General features: G+C 39.6%; 1 protein-coding gene across 3 annotated transcripts in view; it reads left to right on the top strand.

Moving 5' to 3' along the window:
* POLA1 (DNA polymerase alpha 1, catalytic subunit) overlaps window positions 1-22882 on the top strand; it is a 199875-nt gene that overhangs the window by 110214 nt on the left and 66779 nt on the right. For 2 of the 3 annotated variants that reach the window (XM_084492938.1, XM_084492935.1), the window contains exon 35: window positions 22273-22389. In XM_084492938.1, coding sequence (XP_084349064.1) covers window positions 22273-22389 — 117 coding nt within the window. Of the gene's footprint in view, window positions 1-3119; window positions 3666-22272; window positions 22390-22882 lie in introns of those variants that run through there. The other variant, XM_084492937.1, reaches the window with a different exon arrangement.

The following is a 22882-nucleotide window of genomic DNA, read 5'->3' on the forward strand; positions in this document are numbered from 1 at the left end:
CATACCGCTTGTCCCTTCCAACATGTTTGAAATCCCCTGTGAGAGCTAAGGGCTGTGATTGTGGGATATCCTAGGTATATAACAAATTTTTCATCTTTTTCCACTTCCTGATGAGGTGGACTGTAGCAGATGCCCACCTCAGAGTACTCTGTTGTTGACTCTACTCCTCTTCTCATACCCACAAGCCGTTGACTGGCTCATAACCCACTCCAAAGAAAAGCTCAAGGCTTTCAGGGTGTTCCTTTATAAAGACTGCAACTCCCTCTTCTTCCCATCCTTGGCCTGGCCTACTTGACGATGCTATAGCTGTCCTTCACAGCACTTCATTCTGTGCTGTCCCACGCACCGTATCTCCGTGAACTCAGTTCTCTGACTGCATGGACTTCTGATTCCTTCTGCTTGTTCCCTGTGCTTCACGGCTTTGGGGAGAGGCATTTAAGATGCGCTCTCAGTTGTGCTGCCTTTGAGGGGAATGCGAGACCTTTGCCATCACGCTGTCACCTGGATGTTTTCTCATGGCTGCTTGTGCCGTGACTTCTCTCCAGGCTTTGGTTACCGTCCCCCAAAAATCCTGTCTTAGTCATCCTTGTTAGATTAAGAAGTTTGATGGAAGTGATACTGCTATTCTACTTCAGCAGATGGATCTTATCACTTCCCACTTTGTTCCTTTTTTTACCTTGAATATTGACCCCTGGAGCACACTGCTAGTTACCGGCATCCAGCTAGACTTTGCACCACTGATCACCACCCTCTGGGCCTGGCTGCTGAGCCAGCTTTCAATCTACCAAGTTTTTCTATCCACCAGCCCATATTACTCCTTTTTTTCTAGATGGAAGTATCTTGTGTTGCCTGCCCTTTTCTTCCCCTATACGTGTTCTTATACATTCTGATCAAGTCACTGCTCAGGCTTCTTTTAGGATAATAGAGTTTGTGCTCTTAAGGTCTGTTGCTGTTGTATGTTGTTCTTTTTGTTTATTTGTTTGTTTTTTCAAGGCCTTGAAATTTTGTTTATGGCTCTTTACTAGTTACTGTTCAGCTTTTAACTCTTGTTAAAAGAACTATTTGCTCCAGTATCACTCTCACCAATTTATTTGAAGAAAACCACCTCAGTACTAATTCGCAATTCTTCACTATTGAATCCCTACATCTGAGGTGTGCCTTTAGAGCTTATGTTGATGTACTTATCTACCATGACTCCTTTTCAGCTGATAATTTCTGGGATACAGTATTCCTGTTCTGTAAGTGTGAACTGTAGTCTTTGTTCCCAGTGCGTAGGTTTTGTTTGGCTGTACTAAAATGCATTTTGTTTGAAGTGAGTGCAGTTTGCAAAACCTATTTCCTCGTGCTTATCATTATTTACTGTTCTGCTTTTGTCATCCTTAGATTTTTTCTGAATTGATTTCTCTCTTCTGCTAATCACTGATGTAAATGTTGAAGAGTATGGGTGTAACCTTTTCTTTGTGATACATCACCAGAATCCCTCTCTATCCCATATTGACAAATGCTTACATGACTGTCATCACTTTGTGTCTCATGGACAATTGATTTTTTGAGATGCTTCAACTTTGTACCTCTTAATCCATTTCACATGTACTTTATTAACACCGTGCAATGCTAATTCTATTGTGGCATCCTCTGGAAGTAAATCAAACACCATTGAAGACATAAATTATAGTACATCTGCCTTTCTGAACCAAACTTGTAATCCTATCAAAAAATGAACTTCATGTGTGGTTGATGATTGCCCTATATAAAAACATATTGACTGATGTTAATTACGTTCCTGTCCTTAAATTCTTGATTGTGTAAAGTTCCTGTCAGTATTTCTGGTTTTTTTCCTTCGGTTAATGTTAGACTGATGCATACGGGTAGTTGTATAGATCATCCTGGTTTGCTTGTTTAACTATTTCAAGGAAAATTAGCATTTTTGTGGATAGGTGAAGCTCAGTCTTTTGAGGCAGCTCCTGGTGCTGTGAAGTCCAGCAAGCAAGAGATCTTTTTATCTTTAAATACATCAAGTACAAGTAGTCATTGTGTGAATGTTCTTGAGTTTTAATGGCCTATCAAGGATTTTATTGCTAACAAACCCAGAGGTCGTTTTTGATTTGCTACCACACTGCTTCTGCACTCTTCCAAAATACAGGGAAAGTTAAATTTCTATTTTATTGTGCTATAAAGATTTTTTTTTCATGTTATATTCTTAGTAATAGGTGGCTTAATTTTTTGTATCAGGGTTATACTTAGAAAAGATTTATGTTGATAGCTGTCTGTTTTCAGTCTCCATTTCTTATACATGTATTTTATGTATTCCACCAACTTAAAATGTGCTTGTCATTTTCCTTACCTTACAAAAAAGGACTGTCTTGCAGCAACAAGAATATAGTTGATTGGTACTGCTCTTTTACCCATATAAAATCAGGTTGTAAAACCTGTTGCTAAGTAGTCAGTCTTCTACTCCAGTCATTTAATTTTTCTTTGCCTGCCATAATGAAATTCAGAATTTCCTTCAAACAATTTCTTATATGAAGTATTTTCTTTTTTGAAAAATGCTAGTCCTAGAAACAACATGTATGTCTACCACAAACTCAAAGCAGTGACGCTATAGCAGCGTTTTTTTTTCTATCAGACAGTAAGCTCTCAAGAAGCTGTAGTTAGAAAGCTCTGCTGGGCCATGCTAACTTTTGTATTGACCTTTTGACTTTATAGGCTCTGTAGGTGTCATTGGCAGGTAACCTTTAAAAAGAAGAAAGAAAAAAAAAAAAAAAGGGATAGTGTATTTTTGAAGGATCATACTCTACCTGCTGATTTTGCACTGTTTGTCCTTCCTGAATCGGGTTTACTAAACACAATTTTTGGTAAATTCTGCCAATAGTTACATGCATATATTTGTAAAATAAATTCTATTACAATGTGTTATTTATTTTACTTGCTGTGTTGGATCACCTTTGTATAAGCAACAGAAAAATTTCTTTCCAATTCTGAGATTTTTTTAGTTTGAGTTCAGTTTGAGTTTAGTTTGTTTTTTTTTTTTGAGTTCTTTTTTTGTTTGTTCTGGTTTGGTTTTGTTTTTATACTTACCTAGGAGCTTTAGTAGCTTTAAATCCATCTGGTTACTTTAGTTAGGTTGAAGAAACCCCTGGATGTCGTCTGGACCAGCCGTTCCATTCAAAGCAGATCCAACCTTGATGTCAGATCAAGCTGCTTAGATCCAATAGATCAAATTTGAAGTATCTTCAAAAAGGAGAGGTTCTACAACTTACTTGAGCAAAACTGCCATGGGTGCAGACAGGTCAATTTTGTGTGCCCTTTCTTCCTGTTCTTAACATGGCCCTGTTGTCCTGAGTAGCCATGCAACCAGTTCCAGACGGTCCTGGCCACGTCCTGTCATAAAGCAGTAGTACCAACTGGCTTCACATCAGTCCTTTTGAAAATACTTTTAATAATGTGTTTTATGCAATCTCTTTCTATCCATACTCATTGATGTAAATTATTATATTTATGTATTTGTCTGGATGGTCTGGGAACTTTCAGTTTGAGGCTCAGCAAGAACAACCTCCAGTTGATTGCACTGATATGGTCTTTAGTATTTTCTTTGCGACTGGTACTGTGGCTGCTATTATGTCCTAGAAAAAATAAAGACACCTTTCTGTTGTTGCACTCTGCAAGTCTTTGTCCCCTTTCTTTTTTCATACAAACCTGAAAGCAATTTTTAATAAAATTTGCCATGCATTACATTGGTGTAAGTTTTGGAAACGTTGTTTTAAAAAGCTTTGAACCATTGCCACATTTAGATGCCTGGCCTGCCATTTTGCATGTTGAATCTGTGTAAAGCTGACTTCTAGCTGAAAATTTAAGCTCAAATGGATTAGCATTCTTCAAGATTAAGGAAAACATTTTTTTTTCATCTTAAATGAATCCATAACAGCTCTTCTGAGATGCTTTTGATCCTTTCTGGCATCACTTGGGTATCCTGGTGGACATCACGTTGAACACAAGTCAGCAATGTGCCCTTGTTGCTGAGAAGGCCAGCAGTATTCTTGGCTTGGCTATCAAGTCATGGTATTGCCAGCAGGTCAGGAGAGGCAGGTACACCTTCCCCTCTTCCCAGCATTGGTGAGACCACCAGTGGAGTGCTGGGTCCAGTTCTAGGCAACCCCCTCCCAGTATGTGAAAGACCTGGAGCTACTGGAGACAGTCCAATGTAGGGCCATGAAGGTGATGAAGGAACTGGAGCACCTCTCCTGTGAAGAGAGGAGGAGAGTGCTGGGACAGCTCGGCCTGGAGAAGAAGAGGCTCAGGGGGATCTCATCAATGTCTATAAAGACCTGAAGGGAGGGTGCAAAGAAGGGGGAGCCAGGCTCTTTTCTGTGATGCCCAGTGCCAGGACAGGGGGCAACAGGCACAAACTGGAGCCCAGGAGGCTCCCTCTGAGCAGCAGGCAGCACTGCTGTGCTGGGCGGGTGAGGAGCCCTGGCACAGGCTGCCCAGAGAGCTGTGGGGGCTCCTCCTTGGGGATCTCCAAAAGCCACATGGACGTGGCTCTGGGTGTCCCTGCGTGGGTAGGGCTTGGAGTGGGTGACTTCCAGGGATCCCTGCCAGCCTCAACCAAAACCAGGCAGGTCAGCCTAGATTCTTGAGTGTTTTTTGGTCTTCACAGCAAGTAGCAGTGACACCCACCTGAAAAAAAAATACTGAAAGAAAACACTTTAAGCTGTCTTTCGAAAATTCTATCTCCCTCTGGCCTCTTTTAACACATTCGTTGGTCTGTGTCTGGAAAGTGTGTCATTTATGGAGATTGTCCCTCAAAAGATGTTTGCTACTTCCATGGAGAATGATACAGCATTGGGTATGAGAACCTACTGGAGAGCTCAGTCTCTCCTAAAGAAGCGGAGAACTTTGCAGTCTGACTGTAGTGGGAAAGGTAAATAAAGTCAAAGCTGAGGGGAAATGGCACAAGGGCTGTCTTTCTGAAAAGGATAGGCAGGTGTAAGATAGTTTGACAGAGAGCTAAGAGGACTGCAGGAAAGAGTTGCAGGAAGGTGTTGGAAGTTATAAAAATCAATGGGTAGGTGAGGGGAGGCTAAAGAAGAAGCCTAACCATCCCAGAACACTTACCAAAGGGATTTTTGAGACTTTTGAGTGTCTTGCTTGATGCTCTGTTTAATTAAGTAAAGGAAATAGGAAGAAAACAAAAACATTAAATGTGGGGTTCAGTAGGGCAGTGTCTGCTGCTTTTTTTCTTAGAATAAGGTATGCCACAGGTGTATTTTAATTACTCCAAAGTGTTACCAAACCAGAAGTTGTGGTTGAAACATGCGTCTTGATACGTGAACCAGCCAAGTGAGCACCGGCAAACAACTACATTTATGCAGTGTTGTGGTCACCTGAAGAAGAACAGGAAATGGGAAAATTCAGTGTGATTTAAATCAGCTTAATTGTAGACCACAAGCCTGAAAATGCTTTAATTATAATCAGTTGCTTATTGCATGATAGTGCAGTAACACAGTGTTAGAGCTGTTCAGGTGACCTTGCAATACCTGAAATACAGCTGCTATGGCTTGTCTATGAGGAAGAGCATATTTCATCCTTGTTTGTCTTTTCTGTAGGTTGTCTTTTGCTGTCCCTATAGAAATCCATCAAAAATGCTGATTTTATAAACCTTTAAGAAAAAAAAATTAGCCTGTTCTTTTAACAATAGGTCCTTGCAAATGTTCAAGTTCAGCAAGATTCCTTGCCAGAGCTCTAGGTTTTAGGAACAAGTTTCACGCCCTTGATCAGCAAATGAGTGTCTGTCCTAGGACATCACAGAGTTTTGCAGAAGAAAAGGAAATCGCCCATTTAAAATACAAAGGGAACAAGAGCTAGGTATCTTTTTTTTATATATATATTTTTTTATTTTTAAGTACCAATGGCTGTTTTAAAAGAAAAAAAAAAAAAAAAAAAAAAAAAAGCAATTATTAAGAAATTCTTTACTCAGAGGGTGGTAAGGCATAGGAACAGGCTGCCCAGAGGAGCTGTGGATGCCCCATCCCTGGAGGTGTTCAAGGCCAGGCTGGATGGGGCTTTGGGCAACCTGGTCTGGTGGGAGGTGTCCCTGCCCATGGTAGGAGGATTGGAAGAGGATGATCATTAAGGTCCCTTCCAACCCAAACCCTTCTGCGATATGAAGTACAACTGCAAGGATGGGTATAGGTGAGCAAAGAGAACAGAATTGACACAAGAGACTAGAACTGGAACTTGGTAGATGCACAGGAAAGTGCAAGCAAAGAAGCAAAATTGAGCGGGATTAGCTAAATTAGAATATTCAAACTGGGAATCCATCGGATAAGCTCCTGGTTGAGAAAGTAGGCTTGAAATAGTATGAAGATGTATGAAGATGAAGATAGGCCCGTGAAAGTTTGGACAGGAAAAGCAATTTTATTTGAGAGTGATTGATTTGATCAAAAAAAAAAAAAAAGTGTAAAATCTTAAGTTTTTGCTTGCCTCTGCTATTGACAAACACTGGGTAGAATGCATGGCTTGCAGAGAAAGAGGAAATTCACTGTTATTATGGGTTATTCCCTGCAGTTTGAGAGCAAAATCTGTGTGTTCCCTTAAGCCCTATTTTGAAGAACAATGGAAAGAAAGATGAATGCTTAAAATAAAAAAAGGAAGAGAGGTCCAGATATGGCAGAGTTGGATACTTGAAAGTTGAGAAAATCGTGGATTTATTACTGCCTGCTGAAGTTTGGTCCAAATTGTTTGTGTCTGATGTTATTCCATTTTCTTCCTTCCACAGATAGCAGCCTGCAGGTTGGATAGTGCTCGCTCGGTGAGCCAGCAGCCTGTTCTGGTTTCTTGACATTATTTAGTGGGTGCCCTTTACCATACTGCACGCACTATCCACAGCTTTGCCTAGAATTATTTATTTTTCTCAGGGGGTTTCTGTGGCACACTTCACTGCAGTGTTGAGTGGCTCTTAACATCTTTCTGAGAGCCATGCAAAGTGAGGGGACAATTATTTTTATTTCTCGGAGAAATGAGGCACGGAGGAACGAACATCAAATGTATCCAGAACTTTGGGTGCCCAATCTGTGATGCAAAGGACTGGATTTTCAGAGTATGTATCACTGCCCAAAGCACAGCTTTCAGCTTGCAGTTGGGCGCGCTCAAACTTCAACAGGGTAGACCTTCAAATTTCAACAGAATCAGCCTCATTGCTCTGGTGACCATTGCTTAAGAGTCCTTCCAGTAAAGTTGAAGTGACTTGTCCACAGGGAGCTGACAAGGGAGGCAAGGAGAAGCTCTGTGGCAGGGGCAAAAGTACTTCTCAGCTCTCTGGGGCAGGCTTTAGTTGCCTTTAGCTCTTCATTTTCATTACTTCATTTTACTATATAGTCTCCAGTGGTTACAGCGCGCAGGGATACAGCAGTGGTCTTGTTCACTTTGCGAGCCCGTTTTATCCTACTGGCAGCCCAGTCCTTTAATGAGAACCGAAATAAAGACGTGGTCCTTAACTGTAAGTTGACACATGATTTGTATGTACAGGGAATTGAAATGAGGATTACACTGGCTTCTGATTGCACGCTTCTTGCAGCTTAATGTATTTTTCATGCACTCCCTGTATGTGAACACTCACCGTGTGTTCATTGCTGAAGGGTGCTACCGGATGTTAGAGGAGCGACGTGCATCCATCTGCTGACAGGATTTGGCCTGTGTGGAGATGTAACTTGTTTTTATTAATGGTATCATGAAAATTAAGCTCTCAGCCATTCAGCCGGTTCACTGTAGCATGACAAATGCTTCAGCACAGAACTCACGCATCAGTAACATATAGCAAATTTCTCTGTAAGTTTAATTAGTAACACGTACTATGCCGTTCCCAGCAATTTTTGTCTTAGGCAGAATTATTTCCGTATTTGTAAGATTTCTGAAATACTTGGTTTTAATGTTTTCTTGTAGTCTTAATAAAAGCCTATACTGTAACAATAAGACTCTTACAATTATAAAGAAAATAAATTTAAAAATCTCAGTTTATTAAATATATAATACTACTGATAGGCAAGTGTTTTAACAGAGTAAGTATTTTCTTAGAAACCGCCTGGCTTGGTCATTTTAAGAGTATTTTTTTCTTTCCAAGCAGTTGCTCCCTCTGCTTTTGGATTTTGCTCATGACTTGACTTCAGCTTCCATGGCTTGCTAATGCTGCCAGCGAGGGAACCGGAGCACTCAGTAGTTTCCTTAATTATCTGCTCTTCAACAGCTGCTAATATTATTTAAGAAAAAAAAAAAAAAAAGCAAAAAGTGCCATCTCATCTCTGGGTCCGCTGCGGACAGGAGCCGCCAAGGCGACCGTAGCTCCCCTGCCTGCGCGGCGCTGCCTTCCTCCTCGCCTCTCTCTCACTTTCAGTTTTCAGTGTAATGAAGAGCAGGAGAACAATATTCTGTAATTAAGGATTCCATTAAGTTGAAGAAAAGAGCAAATGGAGTTGTTTGTTCTCCTAGCTGCAAAAATTTGTCTGGGGTGGGGGTTAGCGGTAGTAGCGTGGAAAGGGAGAGGTGGGTGGAGAGACTAAGTCAGGGCTGTTTGTTGAATATACTGTTAAGGACTGTTACCATCCTAATTAATCAAGTTAGAAATTACAGCTGTAGTCGGTTTCCCCCCAATTCTTGTTATCAATTTTCTTCTCTTTTGAGACAAAGCAAATATAAATTTTGTGTTCATTTGTCATTCGTTCTTTGACTTCAGCATCTCTGAAAATAACAATGTAGCACAAAAGACCAGTATTTACCTAGTTGTAATGTGGGTTGCCATGGTGTTTTGCAAATTATTGCAATTATGTTCACCATGCGAGTCGCCCTTGGTAACTGGCGAAAAAACTGATAATCCTGTTTTGAACAAAAGGTCAAATTGCTGAATAGAAAGTCTTGATTAACTAAAAGATGTACAAAGTGGAATTATTTCCTACCATTCAGAAATAGTTCTTGATCGGGTTTGGGGGAGGGGGTGAGTAAGTACATCTGATTACTGAAGTACAAAGCATTGAAAGGATGTTGTCTTGAGCCTTTCATGTAGTCTTAATGGTGGCTTTTTTGTCAAATTTACCCATTTGCGGCATTGAAAGAGGCAGCTGCATTTAAGCTTGAGAGATGGTGCTTTTTCAAGAGTTCAGTGCATGGAAAGTTCTCAGCAGTATCTGCAGTTTACTATTAGACCTTCGGCTATTAAAACTGATGTGCTGCATTTGAGCCCATAGCTCTCGGTGCTTGTAAAACCCTCTGACTGATGATCTAATAAAGTGCTCTTACCGGACAATCTCTGATCAGATACTTTAGAAAAAAATAAAAAAAAATAAAAAAAAAAATAGAAAAATAACCGCAGCTCTGAAAAGGCTGGGGACAGAAACAAATGGCTCCACTGAAAAGTTTGCTTTTGCAGTCTGTGCTGGAAATATTAGTAAATATGACTTGATTTCCATTCTAAGCACTTTAAAGGTCCGCAGTATTGCTCCAGAAATCATCTTTATTTACATGTCCAGAAGTAAAAATTAATCAGAGGTGATGAAAAATGTCCCTAGCCTTAACAATTATATACAAACAGATAGAACATTCTTCTTCTCGTCGTACTCAAAGCCCTGCGATGGATTTCCTGCACTTTATTGCTGTGAATTTCCTCTCTTTCCTAATTTTTTCCTGTTTGGGGGGAGGAGGGGGTGGAGTGGGAGAAGAGATGAAGAGGAGGGAGGGTTTTTCATTTTTAATTATTTGGCTTTTTGTTTTTTAAATAGCTACCTGGAAATTAATTCTTAAAACTTTGGAGAGCCTGTGTGAGAGCAGCATGAAAGCAAAGTAAACCTGAGCAAGTTTGTGGGTTTCCATTCTGCATCACCTAGCAACCCCCCGGCTCAGCCAGTTCCCTTGTCTGCCCTCAGTCCTGTTTGCAGACCATTCAAACTGCTCGTCGAAACCATGAAAGATATTCAGTTTCATTAGTGCCATTCTCAAGGAGAAAATAATTAAACTTAAATGAACAAACATTGCTTAGCGATGCTTCAAACTTCCCTAGTTTAAGGTGACCAGGCTGTTGAGACCATTTTCTCTATCATTACCTCCTATTCTGTTGAGCCCCTCTAAACTCATTTATGTATGTCAGCTCATTATTATTTTTAAAGTTTTCACAACTGTATTAACTCTTTCAGTATTCCAGAGGTGTTCAAACCAGGTTGCGAAGGTAAATGTTTCACATAAAGTCTTTTTATGTACGTGAAATGTATAGTAGAGTCAACAGATCTTCCTGTTATTGCGGGGTACAAGGGTATATGGTTAAAGTCAGATATTCCTTGCTTATGGTCTGTGTTATGTCTGGCATCAGCGAACTTCCTGCAAAATGGTTCTGTAATGGGGGAGAATTTCAAAGACAGCATGCAACTTTGAGGGGAGAGGGTAAAATAGTGGATGATGGAGGGGGAGTTGAGTGTTTGCAGCTTTCTGCCCAAAGTAGAGGCATGGATCCGAAGAAATCTTGAGTTCTTACTGTTTGTGTTTTGCTAGATACTTCAGCAAGCAGTACGTGGATGGACTGTATGAGCTCTTTGTGCTTTGTTGACAGTTGACAGACAAAGCTAAATTATTTCTGAAGCAAGGTACTGTACTTAGTTGTGACCTGTTACAGCCTAAGAATGTAGCTTGCTTTGACTCGTGTGAATAGGGAGAATATTTTACAGGATAGACTTGAATATCCTTGTAGTGGTTTTAGACGTCCATGCAGAAGTATGTAAGACATCTTTCACTGATCCTTTTTTCAAAGTAATTTTCCATGTAGTCATTTGAAGTATGCCATCTAACCATTGCTTTCTTGAAATCTAATTTAGCTGTTTTCATATTTTCTTAAGTAAAATAAAATAACTGGTAGATGCTGTTTTTCTTTGAGGGTGGTGTGTCAGACTATGAGCACTTGTGCTCTACTTTACAATGTTTTGGGCGCGTATTTTGGTGCCCAGAACCTTTTTTTCCTGAAGATAAACAAGACTGAGGTATTGGCTTTGATGTGAAGTAAAGCAGAACATAGTTGCTAATTCAGTGTATAACGTACAACTGTTAAGGCTGGAATTCGTCTGCTTGCGGTGCTATTACATGTGTTTAAATGAGGGCCACTGTTTGCATCTAACCTATCATAAGGGTTTGGAGTGCTCCATTATCTTTTCAGCAGGCTGATGACAGAGCCAGGTCTTGCACAAATGAGATCAATAAGTTTCAAATAACTTGTATGAAATGACATATGACTGTACATTTGAAGATGTCTTATTAAAAATTGATTTTTTTTAAAGCAACATGTAAAACTCTTGCATTGACCTACAAGATATTTTTCACTTCTGTCTTGGTTGATAATTTTGTTTAAAGCATTTTTTTATGTTAGTTTGAGCATTTGGGTTCTTCTTTGGGTGGTAGGGTGCATTTCTTGCTTGTTCCATTATCTCCTACTTTGATATTTTTTCTGAGACTAATGATCAGACCAATACGACAGGTATTGCTGAGAGTAATATTATCTAGAGGTTAATGAAGTTTTCTTTCAGTCTTGGGGGTTTTCATTCAGTGGTTTGTTTTTTTTTTTCAGTTTTGGATCTGAAAGCAATTCAAGTTCTATTATATTGGAATATCTAAATCACAAAATACCATTATTGGAAGTCTACAAACTTTCAGTAGCGTAGAAATAGGCATATGATTGTTTGTGGCTGACTTTGTGTCACAAGAGCAATACCTTACCGAAAGTTTCTTGCGGTAACTGGTTTCTAAAAGGGTGGTTACTATATGTGAGCAGTGAATAAACGTCTAGAAAGTATTCTTACGAGACAGAATTTTGTTGTAGGTTAAATCCTCTGAATTTACATCAAATTTCCACAGTGTTCAAAGGCAACTAGGCTTGGGTCTTTTCTTTGGGTGCTTTGGATCTGAGCAGTTTGGTGTGAAAGGTAGGCTTCACGTTCGTAAAGGCTGCCAGGAACCCACATCACTGCCTCTGTCATTCTAATGTCATCAGCTTTTTCAGGACAGAAGGACACTTCATGTTTTCCTGAGAAACTATTTCCTCTCTCCTGCTTTGTTTAAGGTCGCAAGTTAGTGAAGCCGCATTAATTGCAGTTTGACTGGTTGCTCTGGGCTGTCACATCTGGCCTTTGAAGGGTATGGATCCCCTTGACTCCAGTTGCCTTTCAGTCAGTTTGGGCTGGCAGCTTTCCAGTGGGGAGCTGAGGTGACAAGTGTGAGTGTCTCTGAGATCAGGAGGGTTCGGTAGATATTAGTTTGGAGAGGGTATCCTTCGCTCTTACCGGCAGTACAGTCTCATTGGGGGTAAGGTGATCATTTGCCTTCCACTAGGAAGTTGTTGGCTAACGTGCTTCAATTTGATAACATCCTTTAACTGGTTCCTGTGATAATAATACTGAATATAACCAGCCATCTCCATGGTCTGTACTGCTTTCAAGTAGTACACTTTGAAAAGCAATTCATATCTCCTTGTTACTATTCTTTCATTTAAGAGACAGTTGTGTATTTTTCCTCAAAGATCGCTTCTATCCATTAATCAGCCTGGCTACTGCTTTCTCAGGCAAATGGTGAATTCAAGAGGAGCAGAATGAACCATCCAGGAAAGGCATTTCCTTTCTTTATGAGAGGTTTTTTTTATCCACTCCATCCCACAGCTGAATTCAGATCAGTTATATAGGCCAAAACTCAAGAAGCTCTGAAAATGAGGAAGTGCTTTGAAATGAAATTGAAATCATATCTTCAACGTCCATTGAAGTGAGGCAGCATGAAATGGAGTGTGAAAAGCTGTGGTCCCTGTTTACTTTTTTCCTAAATTGGATGATCAGGTAGCATCAGACTCTAAAACTACTCATAGTGGGAAATGTAACCTATTTTTTCTGGATGAGGAACTAGGTACGATATATAATGTATAGGGAAAAAAAAAGTGAAGTCAGCAGACAGGAGTGAGTTGGCTTGAAAAAAAAATAATAATCTCCTTATATTTGCTTGTGATGCAGATAGTCATATACCACACTGGATCTTTGACAAGGTCTCTTAATGGACTATGACTAGTTTCATATATAAATTTCAGGAACAAAATTTCAGTCATTGAGAAACTAAAACTATTTGCATTGCTGCTTGGAATTGAAAGCCAAATGTCCACAATACGTAACAGAACACCAGAGAACACTGAATAAGCGTTCCCTGGGTAAAATATTTAAACTACAGGATGAATTCATAGAGGAACTGATGCAAATCTAAGTAGATGCTGCAACATCTTTCCTTTCAGCTAGGACAAGTTTGGCACTATGTTTAACGTGGTACCTATCCCCATGAAAAGACAAAAGCTCTAGCCAGCCAGCATCAGTATAAACTCTTGACCCAGCTCCTTCTATAAAATAATGTTTGAAGACTGTGAAAATATCAAGTGAATTTATTATTGGAAGATGATTAAATGTTACAGTGAGGACAGCAGTATAAGGCCTTCAGACAAAGTATATAAAGCAGGCAGGTGTCAGGGTAGCACAGGGAGTTTAAAAACAAAACAACAAAGAACATCCTTTGTTTTTGTAGATTTGACTGTAAATATGCTAGATATATTAGTTTTAAGAGATGTTTGACGTAAGTAAAAGATTCAGTTATGTCTAGCAGTTCAAGAGAACTTGCTTTTACATCTTGAAACTCTAGGATGAAATTCAGACGAATTTCTTCGCTAGTAAGGGATCTCTTGAACCTGACATTAGGGCTTCTGATTTTCTACAATTTGATCTCTGTGGTGAGGAAGTTTTTACATACTAAAGTCAGGGAGAAAACTTTTCTAGTAATTTCTTGCTAAAGTTTTGACAAAGTTAAGCCTTGTGAAATGGGAAAAGAAACTTAGAACGATTAGTGTATTAATAACAATGTCTATCCATATACTACTTTGAGATCTAAATATGTCTAAACCTATGTGGGAAGAAACTTTATAGACCCTGCAGATTTCCTTCAAAAATAGAAATGGTCACAGTCTCACAGATACTGTTTTTTTATTAGTTCTTGGAGTTTGGTATGCTTGAGAAATATCAAGTTTCCTCTCCTACTTTGAAGGATGCTGAAAAAGGTGCAGACCCAGAGTTCTGCATCACCAGCTGGTTCCGACTCCAACTCTATCTGGTTTTTAGGGCTGGTTTGTATGACTCTTGTCAGTAGGGTATGCTTTCCTATTATCAAGGAGATCATTGATAGCAGAAATGTCAAAATAGGTATGATCCTCCACCTGGGAAGGTGCAGGCCCGCCTTCTATTTGTAGCGCTAACTTCTGGAGAGCTAAAAAGTCCCTTTCCTCAAGGAAGAATTTGGCTGTTGCATGTTCTTATAAAGGCTTCTGTTCTGATGGCGGTTGTTTTGCAAAGGGGTGAGGAAGTAAAAGAAGCCTGATGGCTGATTTTCCAAATATGATGTTCTTCTGAGGTAGGATATTCTTTTTCCCTTTAATTTCTTTCTGATGAGATTACCTCCAAATGACACCTTACCTTTATGATGAATTTCCTTGTTCTTTCTTTTACCTGCACAGAGTGGTGCCAAAGAGGCTGCTTTTTAGTCATCATAGTGTGTTGCTTTCATATGTTGTTGCAGTCCTTTATAAGTTCAGGTAATTTAGTCTCAGAGTTGTTTGCATCAGTAGCTACAGCTTCCAAAGGAATGGCCATCTCTTCTCAGGCTGTCTAAGAGATGCATAGACCAGACTGGGTAAGATGTTTTACTGTACCACACCACCTGTGTGGAACCCTCCTGATCAAGCTGGACCCCACTGAGTCTAGTCTCACACAGAAACTTTGCTAGTTTCACAGCTAAATGACTCCATCCATAAGACTGATGAAACAACTATCTGATGCATCTTTTCACTTGCTCTGGAAAGACAATGGGAATGAAGAAGCTAGCTGGGCAAGAGAAAGTATATGAAGCAGGCAGGTGTCAGGGTAGCGCTTAGCTTTTTCTGTAGAGGAGAGCAGTGTGATTCTGGTTATGCCAATCCTAATCTTTCATCATTGAGTCTTCTATCTTGAAAAGAGATCCAATAAGTCTATGACTTTTTCTTATCTTGCAGCAATAGAATTCGTTTCTCTATTAGAGAGGTCTTCTGAGGTTTTTGGCAGTTATACTTCCCCTTAAAAACTGCAGCGTTCCCTTAGGAACCTGAGTTATGCTGAGCTTCAGCTCACTAAGTAGGTATAGTTTCCCACGTGAAACCTTGTTTATTATTTCTAATACCATCCCTGAGCTGAGGGCTTTCATTCGGGGGTTGTTGCAGTTAAGTGTCACTCTAGTCTGTGTGGTCTATGGAAATCCCGCAGCGTGACACCAGGTCCTCACTCTGTTGTTCAGATTTCCGTTGCTGCTGAGATCTCACCAACACTATGCAAGTGCATCGGATTGATTCAGTGTTAGTACTGGAGTATTTATTCCGAACAGGCAAGAAAGCAGCTTGAAAGTTGAAATTACTTTAATTGGGTTTCTGGAACTCAGAAACAGTTCAGAAAAACTTCCCTGACTTTACAGCAGCAGTTCATCTTTAACTGGATATTGATTCCACCTGTGGTGTTTCAAGTGTAAATTGTGATGCAGTTCTTAAAAGATGTAGCTACTATTAATAGCTGAAACTTGTGCCAAAGAATGTGCAAACCAAGGTTTTGGCTCAAGCTCTAATTCCTGAGATGCTGTGTGCTACTAAAGAGCGTTTGTCTGTCTGTTCCCCGAAATGTTTGGATATTTATAGAAGACGCAGACAGGTGGAACATGGAGGACCTACTGGAGATGTATTCAGGTTATGGCAAGGGGAACTGATAACTTTATTGTCACTGAGTCAAGTCCGCTTTTGTGATGAGAAACTTCATATAAAGTGTTTCAAAAAGTCATCAATCTCTTAACATCGCATGGGGGTAACAGATTTGATAGTTTAGGCAGTAGAAAAATCCTGGGGGAACTTTGTCCTTCCAGGGAACCACTGGAAGACAACTGGTTCCTTGTCCATCCAGGGAATCAAATAGCCACTTCAACCAGATTTACGCTCTTGGGTAAATGCGCACGAGGGTAAATCATAATAATAGCAGAAAAATGGAGTTCGAACCTTCTCGTCTTGGAATTAGTGGAAACAAAATGCTTTTGTAGGAGTAGTTCAAAACCAGAGGGCAGTTTGAAGACAAAGTGGCTTGATTAGTAACTCAGAGTGACACTCAAATAAGAAATTTCTCATTGTGTTGTCTAATATTCTGCCTTCTAGAAGCTCGTTTGCTGATCAGCAAGCTTGTGCTGGTTGACTAGGAAAGCTGGTCCAGGTAGTCTTCCCACGCTTTCTTTCTGGGTTGGCTTGATAAGATAAGGTGGTGAGTCCAGCTTTGCAGTGAGGAAGCTGCTGTGGATTTGGGGTCTAGTTTTCTCCAGCTTGGATATGTTAGCCATCTGGAGATTGGACGTCGTGCACCAAGATCCCATTTTCAAAAACCCACATTAAAACTGTCTTCAATGGAGACTGTAGAGAAGCAATCGCTAATTACATTTTAAATTCAACTCCGAAGTGACTGATAGTGACCTGAATAATTTTCAGTGCTTGCAGCTTTCTCCTTTATACTACTGCATTTTTTCATTCGGTGTGAATTTAAGCATCTTGGCCCCTGAGCATCCAGAGTAACGAAAGGCAGGAACACATAAACAGAGCTGAAGTGCTGTAGGGAAGCAAATCCAGTCCTCTACTGTAGCAGGCAACCAAGCTACATTGTGAAATGCAATTTGTAAGAACTATTAAGATAAAGCTCAGTAAATGTGTGTTGTTGACTCCTTCAACTTCTGTTTGAAAGGCTGTTCCAAAACCACTTGCCTCTGTATTTTGGGGTAATATTTATAATACTTGTTGATCAGTAGAATGAGAGAGGCTAATTCTCAAGAACAGACTTACAAAGAAAGAAAATTACTTTTGACTTGCAAATTTCTCCCCATTAGCTACAGTTTGTGGACATAGTACTCTTCAGGGATTTTCTTTTATAATGTGCATTTACTTCAGTTGTTTTTTTTTCCAGACTTTTTTTTTTTTTTATATTTTAAAATGAGCTAAGTGTTTATAGACAGAATGTTTGGAAATGCTAGTTGCTTTTTTTTTTTTTTTTTATCAACTTGCATTTTATTTCCCACAATGTTGCAGATACCAAGTAGAACAAAACTGAAGGTTTTCTATTATGATTTTGTTTGATCTATTGCAAATTAATTTACAGACTTAGCGATAGCTGCTGGGAAATGAGGGATTGGTTTTGTTTGGTCAGCGAAGATGATAGGCATGGATCAAATAAGGGTTAACAATAATGCACTTGAACAAATTGAATCAGAACATAATGCGTGTATTGAACTTGATTGCAACATGCATGTCCATGGAAAAGTTTATTGTTTGAAACAAATCAAGGCTATGGCTTAATTATCAAAGCAAAACAAGAGACATAAAGAGCTACATGTTTCTGATACTGCTTTTTTCAAAAATAGCTCCCTTCACACAGTTATCTACATGTTTAATTTCCATGCATAATAGCAACAGTTATTGTTGTCATTTAAGAGAGATTAACAGATAGTAAGTACAAACAAACGCAAATAAGTCCTGAATAGAGAGGTGACAAAGAAAAAAAGACCTCTTTAATGTTAATTATAACTGGTAGGAAGTCTAGACAAATTACATTTACTGTTTTCTCCATGAGTTGAGGGGACATTTAGTTAGTATCTACGTAATGGCTATTGTAACACCTTCATTTTTGTGGACAACAACTTAGATCTACATTTTTTTAATATAGTTTATTGAGAAATGTACTTTTCAGTGAAAGTTGTTTTTATCATTAGTCCTTAGTAGTTAAAAACAAGTACAAGTTGTTGAACCTGAATGCTTATTTTTATCTCAAGCTATTCTTTTTAGTTTAAGGTGATTTCTTCAGTCTTGTTTCACCTTCTGTATTTTGTGACCAACAACGTTCCCGGTGTTTTCTTGCACAGCGACTGCATTAGAATGAAGCAATTGCATAAAGAAACTTGCTTCAAATGTTATTATTTAATAGTAGTTTGGGTGGACCACCTCTCTGTTCCCTTTTAAGATAATTGAAGCTGTACCTTGCAACTGGTATAGTCCTTTGAGTCTTATCATTAGCTAAAAATGCCAATAGGTGGCAGAAAATGCACTGTTACTTTTATCAAGCAGTATTTCGCCGTTGCCTGTTTCTGAGTATTCTGCTCAGCTGAAGTTGGGATGCTGCTCCCATCCCAGGCTTTGCTTTTTCAGTTGCACTTGCGTTCCCTAACTAATACCTTACGATCTGGCAGTTTTCGTGCTTTGTTTTCCTAGTATACTAAATTGTTTGAAGTTCAAATGTAGTCATTAAATATGTTTTGAAACGTGAATATTCTCTTTTTGTGTGCACAGAAGCTTTTCATAGTTACAGCTGAAACATGTGCAGAAACAGGAGGGTTGGGGACTGGGATAAGACACCCTCTGCACCTCCTCCTGCCCGGCTGTGTATTTTAAGACCCTCTTTGTGTCACACGGCTGCTAGACGTTTCACAGGAAGGTATAGATAACACATAATAAGCAAATATGGCACAAATGGCTGTCCACGCAGAGCATGTCCTTAGTCTCTTCTTAACAGAAGATACGTGACTTTTTTTTTCCCCAATGTTTTTGTTTTCCTCACAGTGGCACTAATGATATTCTTAGTACTCACATGAGTGAGCGTGTGAAGTTTTCAAGTCCTTTCCTTCACTAACTTTTCATGGCAATAAATTAGTCTATGTCTGGTAAAATTAAATTATTAAGAAAATGTGAGGCAACTAATCAACACCTTCTTTTTATAGAAATAAATCTTAAGTCCATGTGCAAAACCAAAGCTAAGTACTAGCTTTGTGACTTCAGGCTCATTTTTATAGCCACTGTCTCCAAAATACCTTGAGTCAGAGCCTGAATTAGGACTTCCATGGTGAAACATCAGCTGAAGTCAGTCAGTCTTATTGAACAGTGTCTGTCTTTCTAATGTCACTTGTGAGATATTTGCCATAAATAATTAGTCAGAGACAAGGAGAATTGTACTAGGACTGCTAGGACAACAGTTGTGCAGCAGACCAAAATTAAATTAACAGAAGATTTCTGAATTCTTGAAATTTTTTCACCTTGCAGTATTAAATATGTAATGATTTAGGTTGTTAATCTGCATAACAATAAAACCCAAACATAGTGGTCAGTTATGGTGATCATACTTTTTCCAGAAAGCTTGCTCTGACAAGGACTGTACACATATTTTATTAAGAGAACCCTAGATAATAGTTTGCCTCATCCCAAAATGTTAGATGAACTGCTTTTTGGAGATGCTTTTTCAACATTTTTCAACATTTGCTGTGAACAGATCATAGGGTGGGTAGTTTAGACTGAGTGTCAGGCTTCTAGGTACCCGAAGATGGGTGCAACGAACCCTAACTGCATATATACCGGCCTGTTTCTGACTCTTTGCAACTCTTTATTCTTTAGAGCTGTTTTGTGTACTTCCATTTCTGCATTGTGGACTTGAGCACACATCTTAGGTAGTGCCATATACCTTGCTGTTGGCAGAAAGTTCACAAAGTTACTCTAGTCTGCTCGCAAGGGCAGAAAAGCTCCTTTGTGCAAGAGCAGCAGGAAGTGTTTTGAAGCGGGTGGCACCAAGTGTTGAGGATATGACATGGCTGGAGAAATGGTGAAAGAATTTATTTTTTAGTTGGAAAGAAAGGGTAAAGCTGACAAACACAAAAGGAAATGGTATTCAGGTTATCTGATTGCTTAGAGAACAAGCCGCAAAACCAACCAAAAAAAATAATCTCTGTATACTCCAGGAAATGATAGGAAAGACTTAGTCAAAAATTTTAAAATAAAAATCAGATTTTAAGAGCAATAATAGTCAAGTCCCATTTTAAGAGTGTTCTGTAAAATGGAAAACCAAAGTTTGTGTATTCTTCCCCATAAGTTCCAAAACATTATAAATAAAGGAACTCAAATATCAAATATCTAACTTCAAACTAACATACTGACATAACTGTATTAAATTGGGACACTGGGTTGATTACTGAGGCCCAAAATACAGGTTCAGTTTCGTTCTTGGCAGCGAGGAAAGAAAACTTAAGTCACATCTAATGAACAAATTTGCTTTGTCAGCAAGCCCGAATCTCCAGCAGCTGAAAGGCAGCAGGGTTGTGTAGCTGCAGGCTTGCCTTGCTGCCTGCCCAGTGAAGGTGGTGATAGTGGCTGTAGTGCTCTGAGGGAGGCTGTGGAAACTGAAAGGGTGGGAAATGTGACAGAAACTGGAAACCTCAGCTGCCATCATGGAGATTGGGTGGAAGTCATTGCCAGGGTATAATGATACAGCTTGTTGCAGAGCCAGTGAGCTGGGAAGCAAGCAGTTTTTTGAGTTGTCCTTCCTTTGGAAGATTTCTATCAAAGTACCTGGAATCACGGTGTGTAGATTTCACTTCTTTGCAGGAGCAACAAAAGCAAAAGTTTGGAAATGCAGGCAAAAAATAGACTATTAAACTGCAGAACTATCCCATACTCTGAAATACGGAGCTCAGTAATGCTGAGCCACTCGGGGTTAGTAACAGCAGGGACTCTTTGAGAGGAGTTGGAGAAAGACCTTCAAGATACTAAGTTGACTTGTTAGATAACAACGGAAGATGAAATCCTCTGTCAATGTCAAGAGATGCAGATGCTAAAAACCCAATCTTAATTTTGCATACCATGTGTGTCTTGACTATTACAACCTAAGAATGAAATTGTAATCTTTCAGTAATAATAAATGTCTTTCTGGCAATGACTGCTCGGTGCTCAGATGTTCACTAGTGCTCCAGGCAAACAGAACTAGAGTAAAGAAAGGAGCAGAAAACAAGGTGGTATGTACCATCTTCCTTCTGTATACATTCATGCTCTTCTGGCATCCTGAACACAGTGTGCAGTGCTGGTTTCATCTCCCTCCCCATTTGTCCCATTTTCCCCCACTCCCTTGTTCTAAAAAAAAAAAGCTGGAAGAGATTTAGAGAAGGGCAACAAAGATGTGGAGTGGTTTCCATGCAAGGAGCAACTAAATAAATTAGGACTGTGGTTTGGAAAAGAGTTTGATTGCCGGTGATGTGATGGAGGTCTGTAAAATCATGAGTGGCATGGAAAAGGTGAATGCAGAATGATTATTCCTACTCTCTCCTGATACAAGAACTAGAAGGCATTAGAAAATCTTTTTTTGGCGTGTTCAAGGGAAATAAGACACTTTTTTGTACAGCGCACAGTTACTCTGCAGGATGTTGTAGATCCTAAAAGTTTACACTGGTTCAAAGAGCACTTGAAATTCGGTGGGTTGGGAGTGGTAATGCATCCAGCACCACTGAATATATAGGGACATGGTAATCCGGGAGGTCCTTGAGCCATTCCCAAAAGTTGGGAGAATCTTCTGGAAAAAAACGTACTTTATGCTTGTTCTTATGCTGTCCCCTCGGCATCTGCTGTTGGTGGGTTTTAGAGACAAGGTATGGCGCTGGTTTAACCTGTGGTTGGACCTGATGCAGAAGGTGTTCTTGGGTACTTACTGATCACAGAAATGTTTGTTCTTCCATACTTGTAGGAGAGGCCTTTTGCGTTGTTCCCTTGAGCTGACGTAGATCAAGCAGGCTCATGTTTTTTATCATTTTAAGGCAGAAAAAGTTGAGTTTTCGTTGAAGTCTCAATAGCTTCCTGTTGGAGGAAAGAAGGAAGGGAGGCAGGAAGGAAGGCTGGTTGGCTGACTGGCTTCTGGTTGTCATCAGTAAGCCTAAAAATTAAAACTCTTTTACCCTTCAGAAGAGCAAGCAAGGAAATTATACTTTACTTTAAAATTTAAATCGGGGTGTCTTGCTGTCTGGTCTGCATAGTTGTGTAGAATAATTCTGTTACGTGGTGATACTGTCTGAACTGGAGAACAACAAAGGTTTCATTTCAAGGAAGGGATGACTGAAGTGTGCAGAATGTGGGATTTGAAGCAAGAGGAATTTAATTTAGTTCTTCACCATTGATAGTATTACCTTCAACAAGACCTTCATCTCTTTATATATGTTTTTTGGATCTCAGGGACACATGAGCTTCACGGAAGACTTTAAATTGTTTTGTTTGTTTGTTTGTTTCACTCTTCCTTGACTATGAATCATTATTTGGATGGAGTAAAAAGAAACTGCAACTTGGATTTATACTCAAAATGTCTTCTACATTTTCTCTTTCTGTAGGGTTGGCTAATATGTGAGGAACCAACTTGCCAGAATCGAACCCGACGAGTTCCCCTAAGTTTTTCACGGAGTGGTCCTGTGTGCCCGGCCTGTAGGAAGGCTATCCTGAGACCAGAGGTAAGTGTTTTAGGACAACACTTTGACAACAATTGAGCAGGATTCTCAGGAAGCTTACTTGCCCCTCAACTCTACCTTTCAATGGTAAAAGAACAAAGCAGGAGTTTCTAATTAAGTGACTAGTTTAAAGGAGGCTGTGATATGCTTGTCCTGCTCCACATTCAAGCTGTGGCCTCATTGCTGTGAAGAGAGCATGCCATGCAGCTGCTGTGTTTGGAAAATTTCCAGCTGATGAGCATTTGGTCAGCAAGCTAGGATTTGTTGGAATGTTTCTGCCAGAATACAGGTAAATTAAAATAAACAAAACCAACCTTCTGAAACAAAACCAACTGCCTACTTTCCTGCTGACTGGTTCTCCTCTGACTGGATGCTTATCACTAAAGTGCTAAGGAGCTGAAAGTGGGCTTTCATACCGTCTTTTGGGGCTACTGATACCATCTTTTGGAGCTACTGTAAACTGATGAGTATTTTCAGGAGGTGAGAAGTTTTGGGT

Source organism: Aythya ferina (assembly GCF_964211825.1).
Source record: "Aythya ferina genome assembly, chromosome: 1".
In the NCBI taxonomy this organism is placed as follows: Eukaryota; Metazoa; Chordata; class Aves; order Anseriformes; family Anatidae; genus Aythya; species Aythya ferina.